A 12006-nucleotide genomic window follows, 5' to 3' on the forward strand; every position below is an offset into this window, starting at 1 on the left:
GGTCGTCTCGTTCCAACTGCTGCTGTGCAATGGTTGCTACCCTCTGGATCAGGTTGTCCGTGGCCTCATCCGTGGCCCTGAACATGTCCAGGGTTGGGGATACCCACACTTCTGTGGGCAGCAGCATCAGAGCCACACAGCCCTTTGTGGGAAAAATTCCCCCAGTATCTGACCTAAATCTCTCCTCTTTCAGTATATCACACCCCACCTCCATCCATGCCGTCCCCACAACCAACTCACTCTGTCCCATCCCATGCTGGGGGGCAGAGTTCCAGGGTACCCCCACCCCACAGTGGGACCAAAGGGACACGGCCACACTTGCAGGGTGCTGAGTAGGAAAGGGACACGACGTGCTGCCATCCACACTGCCACCAGCTCTTTATTCTCAGTGCATACAAAGGCTTTAGCATTACTTTGGAAGGGGGAGGTGGGATGGGGGGATGCAGGGTTGGGGGGATGCAGTGCATGGGGCAGGGATGCAGGACACAGCCGTCCCCTGTCACCACAGCACTGATGGCAGCAGTGGGGGACACGGCATCCAACCCTTCAGCTCCCAGGCCAGTAGAGCACAAAACCATCACGGCTCTTGTGGAAATCAGGGGCAGCCACATCGGGATGCGTTTCCACAGTCAGCAACCTCTTGCGCCCACGCAGGCTCAGCTGGATGTGATCGGAGACTTGGACCTGCAGCTCCCGCTTGGTCCTGTAAGGACACAGCTTCAGCACAAGGCTACGGTCACCCTGGGGGGCTTCACTTCCCCCTGCTGGGTGCCCCTTGGGGTAGGACTCAGCCCCACTCACGTTCGGCAGTGCTCCAGCAGGACGCCCACCAGCTCGCCCACCCGCTCATCTCCCCGCGGCTGTGTCTTGTGCAGGCAGACAGCCATGTCATCGTGGTTCTGCGTGTGGAAGACCACCAGCTGCGCCTGGCAGCTCGTCACACTCAGCCCCGTCACCTGCAAGGGTCACCAGGGGGTGTCACAGTGTGGGGACAGTGAGACACCTCCATCCCAGGGAGCTTTGCTGTGCCAGTGCAGGCAGCTCTACAGCATGGACATGGGGATGATGGAAGGGTCTTCATGCTGGAGAGGGGCAACTAGGCCTCATGGCATGGACACTGAGACCAGAAAAGGGATCTTCATACTGGACAGAGGCAGCTAGACACAACTGCATGACCACGGGGAGCACAAAGGGGTCTTCATGCTGGACAGGGGATGCCAGATCTCATTGGGTGGTGATGGGGAGCATGGAGGGGTTTTCCTGTTGGGTCACCACCTCCCCATGGCAGGTCACCCCCATCGCCACATGGGTGTGAGGCCACTGACCATGCTGAGCGGCACCTCCCGCATCACCCGGTACTGCTTCCGAGGCTCCATCTTGTAGAGGTGCTGGTCAGTGATCAGGATGGCACGGTCCCGGCTCTTGTTGAAGCGGTTGATCTGTAGGATAGAGCTGAGTGAAGAGGCAGAGCCAGGAGATGCCAATGGGGACACAGCGGCCATGCCAAACCCCTCACCTTGCGGACATGGCTGGAGAAGAGGACAGCACCAAAGTGCACCTTGTCATGTAGAGCCTGCACACGGTGGGCGAAGGGCAGCGCCAAGCCTGGGTTCTCGCTGGTCTGGGGGGAGCATGGGGTGAGATGGGGACAATGAAGGGGCCTTGGGGTCCTGCCATCAGCTCCGTGCCCTTACCGAGGAAAGGTAGTCACGCATCCAGCCCCGCTGGCACCCCCAGTCCTTCCGCAGCCCATGCAGAACCCCCATGGCAGCCACCTTGGCCCGGATCTGCGCCATGTCGGAGGGAGGGATGTTCTTGATGATCTGCCGCGCTCGCCACCTGCGGGATGAGGGCACGAGGCGTTTGGGTGTCACTGCCATCAAGGACTTCCATGGGCTGGTGACCCCCTGGCCCCTTCACCTGCGGAAGAGCTGCTGGCTGTTCTCCTGGAAGCGGCCCAGCACAGCCGGTGGCTCTGGCCATGCCAGGCTCTTGCCAAAGTCGGGCATGGAGCGCACGCCCTGGAAGCGCCGTATCAGCTCCAGCAGGTATGACTTCACCTTGTGCCTCTTGTAGTAGCCCATGATGGCATAGGCTGCACGCAGGTACCGGCACCGTCGCCGGGCCAAGGCTCCACGCCAAGCCTGCAAGACACCAGCAGTCATATGACCCCCAAAATGCTGACCCTGCCCCAAAATGCGCTGGTGGGACTGGCTGTGTGTCCCATTCCCTCCTTGTCCTGCTCTGGGTCCATGCCTTGATCTGAAGAAACAACTTAAGTGATGCCCTGGGTTCAGATCCTGCATCCATGTCGTCACACCTGTGCCATGCTTCATGTCACCCCCATGTCACACCCATGCCATGGCCGATGTCACCCTCACATCAGACCCCAAGACACCCTCATTTCACTCCTACCCCATGCCCCATGTCACCCCCACTTCACTCCCGTGCCATACCCCATGCCATCCTCATGTCACCCCTATGCAATGTCCCAGGCAGTGCTTTGCCCACACCAAGCCCATGCTCTGCACCATTCTATGCCTCATTGTGTTACCCCATTCCCAGCCCCATGCCAGTCCCCACCCATGCCCATAGCATCCTTCTGCCCTCACTCTCCTCTACCAAGCCCTGCCACAGCCTGGTTGGGGCTGAATCTGCAGCACCCACCTTCTGCAGCAGCAGAACAATAATGGGGATGAGCTGCGCCCTCTCCTGCTCAAGGGAGAAGAGTGTGCGGGGCGTGCGGATGAAGACTTTGGTGTGGCCATAAGCCACATCGTCCTGGAAGCCATGCTGCTCTAGGAGGGTCTGCGTGGCCTCACGGTCAGTGGCCATCAGGTGGTTGGGCCATGTGTATTCACACGTCATCTTGTACCTGGAGATAGTGGGAATCAGCACAACGGGGTGCAAGGGCTGGGGAATCATTGGGGCTCCCGGGGCCGTACCGCTGCAGGAAGCGGTCGTAGGGCTGGCGGTAGGCGAAGCCGGCACGGCGCACACGCACGTTCTCCAGCAGCCCCAGATAGGCGACCTGGTGCCGGCACCGCTCCTCATCAAACAGCACTGGAGATTTCTGGTCGTTAGGCTTGATGCAACGCACATAGTAGGGCTCCTGTGGGCACACAGCGAGGATGTCAATGTGGGGATGGATGGTGGCCCACAAATGTGCTGGGCTGAGGACTCCTGGGGCCTGGAGTGCACTGGGCATGGCTGGCATGGGGACGGGGCAACTTGGTGGCCTGGGGATAAAGTCATGTGGCTCGTGGACAAACCTGCACGGTTCTGGGACAAGCTCAACTGGCTTTGGGACCAACAAGACTGGTATGGGGACATGTCTAGCTAGCACAGGGACATCTCTGATGCATAAGGACATGCCTGACCAGCTTGGGGACATACACGGCCTGTTAAGGAGCGTGCCCATCTGGATTGGAAGCATATCTAATTAACACTGGGTCACAGCAGGCTGGCTTAGGGACATGCAGGATTGCCCGAGGGCCAGTACCTTGGAAGCAAGGTTTTCCACCAGGGCCACAATGGAGTTCTTGAAGAGCGTGGCGGCGGTCAGAGGGCGCTTGGTGATCTCAGTGATGCTCTGCTCACCATCGGGCCACATGGCACGCAGCACAGGGTCCGTGCTGGGGACAGAACTGGTGTGAGGCTGGCAGTGCTGGGCACTGCCCCACCTCCCCAGTGCCCCAAGTTTTACCACCCCGTACCCCATAGCAGTGTCTCCCTGGTCATGCCCCCAGGCCCCCCAGCTGTGTCCCCTGTCCCTGGATGTTCCCAACCTGTTGTAGAGGAGCCGTTTGAAGTCCTGGAATAGTGTGTCCTTATTCTTGTCCAGGAAACCCTCCACGGAGTACCTGAGGTGGGGGAACACCTTGTTGGGGGCTCCTCCAGCCACCATTTGGTGCTGGGGGACAGGTTTTGGCATGGAGGCTGATGGAGGCATCAGTGTCATGCCTTTGGCTGTCTCCACAGAAGTGATTTGTCCCATGGACCCCATTACCCCGTATGGATCTCTATAGATCTTGATGGGTGCTCATATCCCCATGGCCCCAAATGATCCCCCATAGACCCTCATGGTCCCCAAAACTCTATGGTCCACTACAACCCCAGTCTCCTCCAGTTCCTCATGAACCCCCACAGCCCCATGGCTTGCCCATACTCCCATCGTGCTCCCCATCGTTCTCCAAATCCCAGTGGTCAATCACACACCAGCTAAGACCCTCCATGGCTCTCCAAGACCTCATAGTTAACCACAGACTCCCACAGGCTTCCAAAAAACACTATTGCCCCTGGTCATCCCAGATTGTCCTCCATACTTGCCTAAAGTTCTCTGTGGCCCCAAGGCCACCCACGGATGCCATAGACCCCACTCACACTGCTAAAGGTCTAAATGACACCACCACTCCTCAGTACACCCCCACAGTTCCCAATGGTTCTCCATGGACCCACGGTCAACCATAAACCCCTAAGAGCCACTATAGCCCCATGGTCAACCGCAGACCCTCAAAAGATCACCCCCTACAGCATCATGTCCTCCATGATCCCAAATGGTCCCTCATGTCCTCCCTAAGTCCTCCATGGCCATAAGACCCCCTGTGTTCCCCCATGGCTCTCCACGGCCCCTCACGTGACATCTCCAGCGTAGTGCTTGATGCGGAAGTCACGGTCAAACTCCATGGTCTTGTCGGTGGGGCAGAGCTGAGGAGCAGAGAGTGTCAGGCCCAGCTCCTGGTACCCCCCCCCACAGCCTCAATCCCCACTGTTGTCCCCAGAAATCACCTTGCGGCTGCTGTAGTGTGGGTGGTGGCCCAGGCGAGCATCCATGTTGGCCAGGAAGAGGGCATCAGTGACGGTCCCCACAGCCAAGCAGGCCTCATCCAGCAGTGCCAGGATGCCACGGTGCGGCTGCTCCACCAGCTCCACGATAGGCTCGTTGCTGAAGTACTCAATCTAGGAGGGCAGGGGGCACCCCGGGTTGCCCCCCATGCACCCTCATTTGCCCCCTGGCACCTCAAATCTCTTGCAGCCAGAAGGTGTTCCCCATTTTCCCCTGTGTTTCTATGTGCCCCTCACACTGTGTCAGGTGATGACACCTGTGTCCCCCCAGGTCCCTCCCATGTGTTCGCCATGTCCCCATTTCCTCCTCACGTTCTGCCAGGTGATGCCCTCGCGCTGGTACTCCGCCTGCTCCTGCCTCAGGATGAGCTCGATGAAAAGCTGCTGCAGCTTCTCGTTGCAGTAGTTGATGCAGAACTGTTCGAAGCTGGGGCCGGGGGTTAGGTTGACCACTGTCATCTAGACCCACACCATGCCCCGTGCCCACCATGCCACGCTGGTCCCATCTTTCCATATGCCCTTCTCACATCATTCCTTCCAGTTGTCCCTCCCAAGCCTTGTCACCTCCATTTGTCTCTCCTGGGTCCCATCCCCTCTATACATCCTTCCCAAGCCATCTCCTCCTTGTGTCTCTCTCAGATGTCCCATTGCCTTCCCCATGTTCTTCCCATCCCCAATCCCTTCCTCATGTCCCTCCCAAGCTCTGTTCCATCCACATGTCCCTCCCAAATGTCCCCATCCCTTTCACATGTCCTTCCCATCCCCAACACCTTCCACGTACCTCCCAAGCTCTGTCCCATCCATATGTCCCTCTTAAGTGTCCCCCCATCCTCTCCACTTGCCCCTCTTGGATCCCATCCCCCTATGTGCCCTTCCCCAGCCATCTCCTCCATGTGTTACTCCCACACCTGACTTCTTCACACGCCCCTCCCTGGTGTCCCCTTCTCTCAACCACATCCAACTCATCCCCAGTCCCCTCACATCCCCTCCAAGTCTCATCTCCTCCGTGTGTCTTTCCCATCCCATATCTTCCTTACATATCCATTCCATCCCATCCACCTGTACACCCATCATGTGTCCCCATTCCCCACCCCCTTCCAGCATGGGTTCCATGTCACCTGTTGGTGTCAAAGATCTCGAAGCCATAGATGTCAAGGACGCCGATGACGGTGCTCTTGCCGTGCTGCCGGACATCGTAGCCACGTGCTGTGATGCTGGCATTGATGCGCCCTACAATCCATCCGAACAGCCGCTCATAGATGGCCTGGAGACAGGGGAACCGTGGTCACCTTGGGGACATGGTGCGGGATGGTGGGACCCCATTGCCCTCTCCTCACCTTGGCACAGGCATCCCTGCCATAGGCAGCCTCTGTGGGGCTGTGGCCCTTCTCGATGAGCTCCCCGCCTCCTGTGGCCACAGTGCGGGCCAGCAGTGCCTGGCGGAGCTGCTCAGGTGTTGTTCCTGTCAGCTGGGCCAGCACGGCCAGCTGCTCCACTGCCTCCAGCGCTGCCACCTCACCGTCTGCCACAAACTGCACGTTGCCCTGGGGACATCATGGTGATTGCAGGGGATGGGGATGGCACCATGCCGGCCAGCAGGGGATGAAACAGCAGCCTTGTTATGGGTTGGGGTCCCAAATCACATTCAAGGTGTCCTGGCATCATCCCCTTGACTTGGCTCAGACATATGGGGTCATACTGGTTTGTATTGGGCTGTGCTGGGCCATGACGAATTGTGTTATGCTGGTTCACACTGGGTTGTATTGGCTTGTTCTGGGCTGTACTGGTTTGCCTTGGGTTGTGCTGCAGCATGTGGGAGTGTACTGGCTTCTGTGGGGTTTACTAGTACTGGGTTGCATGGAGCCATACTGGTGCCCAGAGCTATATTGGTCTGCCTGTGGTTATACTGGTGGGGACATACTGGATCGTGTGGTGCCATATTGGCCTGCATGGAGCCATACTGGTCTACCTGAGGTCATACTGGTAGGGCCATACTGGTCTGCATGGGGACATGCTGGTGGAACCATATTGGTGTGGCTCAGACTGTTCTGGTCTGTCCATGGCCATACTGGTGGGGCCATACTGGTGCCCACGAGGCTCCCCTGGAATTCTCACCAGATGCAGGATGGCTGCCAGGATGCGTCGCACAGCTCCCACCTCCTCTGGGGTGAAGCCAATGACTGCCATCGCCTCCTCCACCGCCCGGTAGGCACGCGCATCGTCACAGCCAGCCTGGGAGAGGCAGGTGAGGGACAGGACCCCCAGAACCCGTCACCCCCCCACCCCCCAGCCATCCCTGCCCCACTCACGCTGCCCTGGGTGCCCTGCTGGGTGTAGCAGTATGCACTGGGGTCCCGCTGGAGATGCAGTGAGGCCAGCAGTGCCTCGGGGGCTCCCAGCAGCAGCTATGGAACAAAGGGGATGTCAGCACTTTGCGCTGGGCACCAGAACTCCTTGTGCCATCCCAGCCGGCCAAGTGTCCCCTGGCACATCCCATCCTACACAATCTGGTTGCCATTCTGTACTCACTCTGTCCCATCCCATCCACTTCCATCCCATCCATCATATCCAATCCCATAGATTTCGTGCATCCCGCTCCCATTCCATCCATCCCCTCTCATCCTACCTGTCCTATCCTATCACATCCTATCCCATCCCATCGCAACCTATCCCATCCCATCCCAACATAACACACCCCAACCCATCACATCCTATCACAACGCATCCCATCCCGATCCACTCCATCCCATTCCATCATATTCCATCCCATCGCAACCAATCCCATCCTACCACAATCCATCCAACTCCATCCCACCCCGTTGCAACCCATCCTATCCCACCCCACCCCACCCCAACCCATCCCATCCCATCCCTGCCCACCTGGTAGAAGGAATGGAAGTTCCTCTCTCCCGGCTGCTGCTGGAGGACTCGGGACTGGAAGAGGTGGCAGCGGGTGGGTGTTGGGCAGAGCCATGGGCCAGCCCCCACACAGCCATGCCATGCCCTCACACCCCATGCCCCCCACACCTTCTCCAGGAGGTAATTGTAGATGTGGCCACCTGTAGGGTCTCCCTTGAAGTCAAAGTTGATGTCCATGTACTTGCCGAAGCGGCTCGAGTTGTCGTTGCGGTTGGTCTTGGCATTGCCGAAGGCCTCCAAGACGCAGTTGGACTTCAGCAGCACATTCTTCACCCTGCACGGCACAGCACAGCGTGCCATGGTGTGGCATAGCATGAAGATGTGCCATAGCACAAAGGTGTGGCACAGCACACTGCAGCACCCCAGCAATGAAGCCAATGGATACAGGATACGGCACTTTTATGTCCATGGGTTCCCCCTGGTCCCCATTTCACCCCCTATGGACACAATGCCCCCACAGGGCCACCCCGAATGTCAGATCTGTGCCCAGCCACACAACTCTCCATTGGGCTGGACCCACCTCTCCACCTCAGCGCGCTGCGTTGGGTTGGTGATGGCGGCAATGTACTGCATGATGTACTTGCTGGCCTCTGTCTTGCCAGCCCCACTCTCACCTATCAAAGGCAGGAGGTGTGTGAGGTGTGCACCCATGGGCGCCCTGCTCTCAGGGGTGCCTCTTGCTTGTCCCCTACCTGAGATGACGATGCAGGTGTCCTTGGCACGGCGCTTCATGGCCTTGTAGGCGGCATCAGCCAATGCAAAGAGGTGCGGTGGGCGCTCGTAGAGCTCACGGCCCCGGTACTGCTCCACCACAGAGGGGCCGTACAGCTCCAGTGCCTGGTATGGGTTCATGGCCACCACCACCTCCCCGATGTAGGTGTAGATGCGGCCCTTTGAGAACCTGCACACAGGGGTGGCAGTGGGACAAAGTGTGTCCCCGAGCTTCATGCTGTGGGGCCATACAGGGAACAGGGAGAGCAGCTCTTCCTGTAGGCAGCACCCATGGGAAGTGCAGGGCACCAGGGTGGCACACGCACCAGGACAGACAGACAGACACAATGCACACTGTTGTGCATGATAGTGCACACACAACCCCCCACACCCACCCAGACAGCCCCCACGCAGCTCCAGGGCCATGCCTCCCTTTCCCTCAGCCAGCAGCAGAGTGCTGCCCCACACAGACACTTCATATTGGGTCAGGGTTTGCACCCCAAGACCCACACGAAGGACTCAGGGTCCCCAGGGCTGTTGGTATCCCTGTCACCGTGATGCTGAGCACTGCATCCTGGCTGCACCACCCTGCCCAGGCCTCGCCCATCCCAACCTCACCCATCCTGCCTCTCCCTGTATCCCCCGTACCGCAGGCGCAGGTTCTCCATGAAGTGCTCCATGGTGACCTCGTCCAGCAGGACAAAGTCAGCCTTGCCGAACTCGGGGCCCTCCAGCTCTGCCATGCTGAGCCCACGGCACACAGGCGCCCACTTCCCCCCTCTGTGCTGCTTCCTGCACCTCTACCCGCCCAAGCAGCGGCGCAGGCGCGTGGGACGCGGGGCCCAACCCTACTGTCACCTCCCATGGGGGACAGTGTGGTGATGACAGCGCAGGAGACACACAGAAGGGCAGGATTTGTCCCCACTCCCCAAAGCATTTGAGCACCAGCCCTATGGAGCAGGACTGCACCTCCATGGGATCCAGCCATTGGGATCGTCCATGGGTGCATGGAACACAGCCCAGGGCTGCACACAGTGCCGTGCTTGCAGCAATGCTACAGTCATTCTGGCACCCGGATGCAGCCGGCCCCACACCGCAGCACCCTGAAAGCCTCAAGTCTGCGGGTCGGTGCCTCCACCCACATAGTGGCTGATGAGACAGCACAGCGACAGCCACTGGGTGCACCAAGCACGGTGCTGCTCAGGATGCTGAGCATGGCGTGGCCAGGGTAAGCTGCCATCCTGGGGACACATCCCTGCCCCACAGGCACCAAAACCCAACCTCCTCTCCATGGGATGCACCTTTCCCAGCCCTCAGGGTGGTGCTCCAGGGCTCACAGAATCTCCAAGCAGCAGCTTGGGGACAAACTCAAGCCCTCATTTCCCTATCCAGGAGCAACAACAGTTCAAAGAGCCTACAAGCTGTAAAAACACCAGAGATGTTTATTTATTGACATGACTTGCACTTGTAAAGCAATAAATACAAGCAACTGTACCCCCAGAATATCAGTATGCAGTCACCACTCCCCCTCATCAGCACTGGGAGCTCTGGAGAGCAGGAGCCCCCACTGCTAAGCTCTGATCCAAGGGTGAGGAAATCCACTCAAATCTTCTCCCTCTTCTTTGGCTTGTGGGCGCATCCTGCACTGAGCAGCTCCTCAATGCACAGCACAGCACACAGGTGAGTTGGTGACCTCCAGTTGTGGCTGTTCACTCACTGTCTTCCCAGGGTTCCCAGCTGCAGTGAGCTCACACCCTTCATGCTGGGCACCCAGCACCATTTCACCTGAAGGTAAAGCACAAAGAGCTGCGTTAATCACCAGAAACAAGCAGGATTCACTGCCCCGCAGCCCCACTTAGATGGCTTTCACTCATCTTTGGCTTACGCCCTATTTGCTGCTCAAAGCTGCAGTGTCACTAAAATGCTACCAACCTGGGACAGCGTGACAGGCTTGGATGGCATCAGTAGAGTGATCTGCAAGCCCTCAGCAATCCCCTAGGCTCGTCTTCATGGGATCCAGCAGAGCATCAGCTGTAGGCTCAGACTTCTTCCAATGCAGCTTCATGGCTTCAGCACAAAGAACCAAGTTGCAGTTGCAGAGCCCAGTAGAAACCACAAGCCAGAGCTGGAACCATCAAAGGCAACACTCCTTTCAATCAGAAAAACTGGACTTAAAGCCCTGTGGCAGAAGTATTAGCGGGTGATGGAGGAGGAAAAAGCCCCAGCAGAGAGCAGGCAGAGCTTCCTTGAGGTGCAGGGGAAAAGCCCTGAAGGTATAGGGCTGCAGAATAGCCACACTATGCTGGGAGTGTGGCAATGAAGGACCTGTAGTGTGTGGTGAGTAAGCCTTGCTAGAGAAGGGCTGAGGGGAAGTCCTGCAACCACCTGAACTCACTGCACCCACCAACAGAGCAGACAGTTACACTGCAACAAATGGAGAAGTGACTCAGAGCACGTGGCCTCACTACAGCATCGCCCTGTTCGCTGCAGGAAAGGATGTGGCCCATCTGCAGCCTCAAGCTGCAGCTCTCAGCCCTGAGGGACTCACGAATGAGGAGCAAAGAGGAAACAAGACAATGAAGCTCCTCGATTATATCGAGTATGACTAATTGTGGCAGAGTGAAAAACCCCCTGCAGTGTACACAGTGAACATACCTGAATGCTCCCTGCAGCATCGAGCGTCCGGATCTGCCATCAGACAGGGGAACTGCAAGCTGAGAAGGATTGTGTTGTTACTAAATGGAAGAGGGAAGGGAGGGAGGGAGGGAGAGAAGGAGCTCTGCAAGTCTAGGTGAGTCTTCATAGGAGAGAAGCAGGAGCTGGGGCAGTGTCTGGGGTTTCTATAACCTCCCCCCTGAGAGGCAGAAAGAGGCCTCAAACCACCCCAGGGTTGCTCTGGCAAGCGCTGCAGGAATGGATGGAGCCACAGCAGGCCCCACCATGCTGGAAGCCTTGCGAGGTGCAGCTGAAGGCAAAGGTTCCCCCATCATACCTTTAGGGCCGAGACACGCAGCACAGGAAACACAGGAGAAGAAGCAGTGGATGCTGTAAGGAGAAAACAGTGCGAGGTCAGGTTATGGTCCCCAGAATGACGCCTCCCCCCCCCCCAGCGTTAGGATCACACTCAGGCCTCAAGTCAGGCCCGAATCCCTCCCTCAAGACCCGGCCCGCATCGCTCCCCAGCTGACTGAGGTGAGGTCCGTTCGGATAAATCCGCCTCTCTTACACCTCCACTGCGCCTTCCAGCCCGGCAAGACCGCAGATGGAAGCGGATGGAGGCGGATGGCACCACGCCGCACCCCTACCTGCCATCACCGCCATGTCTCACAGGGCCGTCGCCAGCTAATGACGTCATCACTCCACACGGCGCCCCCTCGCGGTAAGAGGCGGGAAGCGGACACGAGGCGGGGCGGGGTCAGCAGCCGAGTGGGCGTGGTTATGCAAATGAGCTTTGAGGGGGTGAGCGCGGGGCCGAGTCGCACATGCGCAGTACGACACCTCAGGAGGAGGACTGACGTCAGTCCTCCGGGC

At 58.4% G+C, this 12006-nt stretch overlaps 1 protein-coding gene and 1 non-coding gene across 4 annotated transcripts; both read right to left on the reverse strand.

The window, feature by feature from the left end:
• Nucleotides 1-353: 353 nt before the first annotated feature.
• On the reverse strand, nt 354-11900 carry LOC140248319 (unconventional myosin-Ig). Of its 3 annotated transcripts, XM_072328969.1 has the most exons (24): nt 11781-11900; nt 11468-11520; nt 11131-11189; nt 8457-8665; nt 8285-8378; nt 7873-8038; nt 7726-7779; nt 7155-7250; nt 6961-7077; nt 6183-6389; nt 5964-6109; nt 5158-5272; nt 4789-4959; nt 4637-4707; nt 3789-3863; nt 3503-3635; nt 2946-3112; nt 2668-2875; nt 1921-2144; nt 1695-1839; nt 1517-1621; nt 1326-1439; nt 802-956; nt 354-703 (listed from the first exon to the last, which is right to left on the reverse strand). In XM_072328969.1, the coding sequence occupies exons 1-24, from the start codon at nt 11794-11796 to the stop codon at nt 547-549; spliced, it is 3057 nt and encodes a 1018-aa protein (XP_072185070.1). In that variant the 5' UTR covers nt 11797-11900; the 3' UTR covers nt 354-546. The 3 variants fall into 3 exon arrangements, 2 of the variants coding, with proteins under 2 accessions (XP_072185070.1, XP_072185071.1); XM_072328970.1 differs by lacking the exons at nt 11131-11189; nt 11468-11520; nt 11781-11900 and adding an exon at nt 9124-9246; XR_011902829.1 differs by lacking the exons at nt 354-703; nt 802-956; nt 1326-1439; ... (16 more) ...; nt 8285-8378; nt 8457-8665 and adding exons at nt 9910-10260; nt 10408-10600 and having other exon boundaries at nt 11468-11807.
• On the reverse strand, nt 11301-11433 carry LOC140249273 (small nucleolar RNA SNORA9). The gene has a single exon (XR_011902988.1). It is a non-coding gene; the product is annotated as a small nucleolar RNA SNORA9 (small nucleolar RNA).
• Nucleotides 11901-12006: the final 106 nt, after the last annotated feature.

The sequence above is a fragment of the Excalfactoria chinensis genome, chromosome 2, assembly GCF_039878825.1.
Source record: "Excalfactoria chinensis isolate bCotChi1 chromosome 2, bCotChi1.hap2, whole genome shotgun sequence".
Lineage (NCBI taxonomy): Eukaryota > Metazoa > Chordata > Aves > Galliformes > Phasianidae > Excalfactoria > Excalfactoria chinensis.

Excerpts from the sequence above, each read along its gene's own strand:
- LOC140248319 (XM_072328969.1), bottom strand. Across the intron at positions 4,960-5,157 it reads AGGGCATCACCTGGCAGAAC|ATTGAGTACTTCAGCAACGA; the intron begins GTGAGGAGGAAA and ends CTGCCCTCCTAG. Across the intron at positions 4,708-4,788 it reads CACACTACAGCAGCCGCAAG|CTCTGCCCCACCGACAAGAC; the intron begins GTGATTTCTGGG and ends TCTGCTCCTCAG.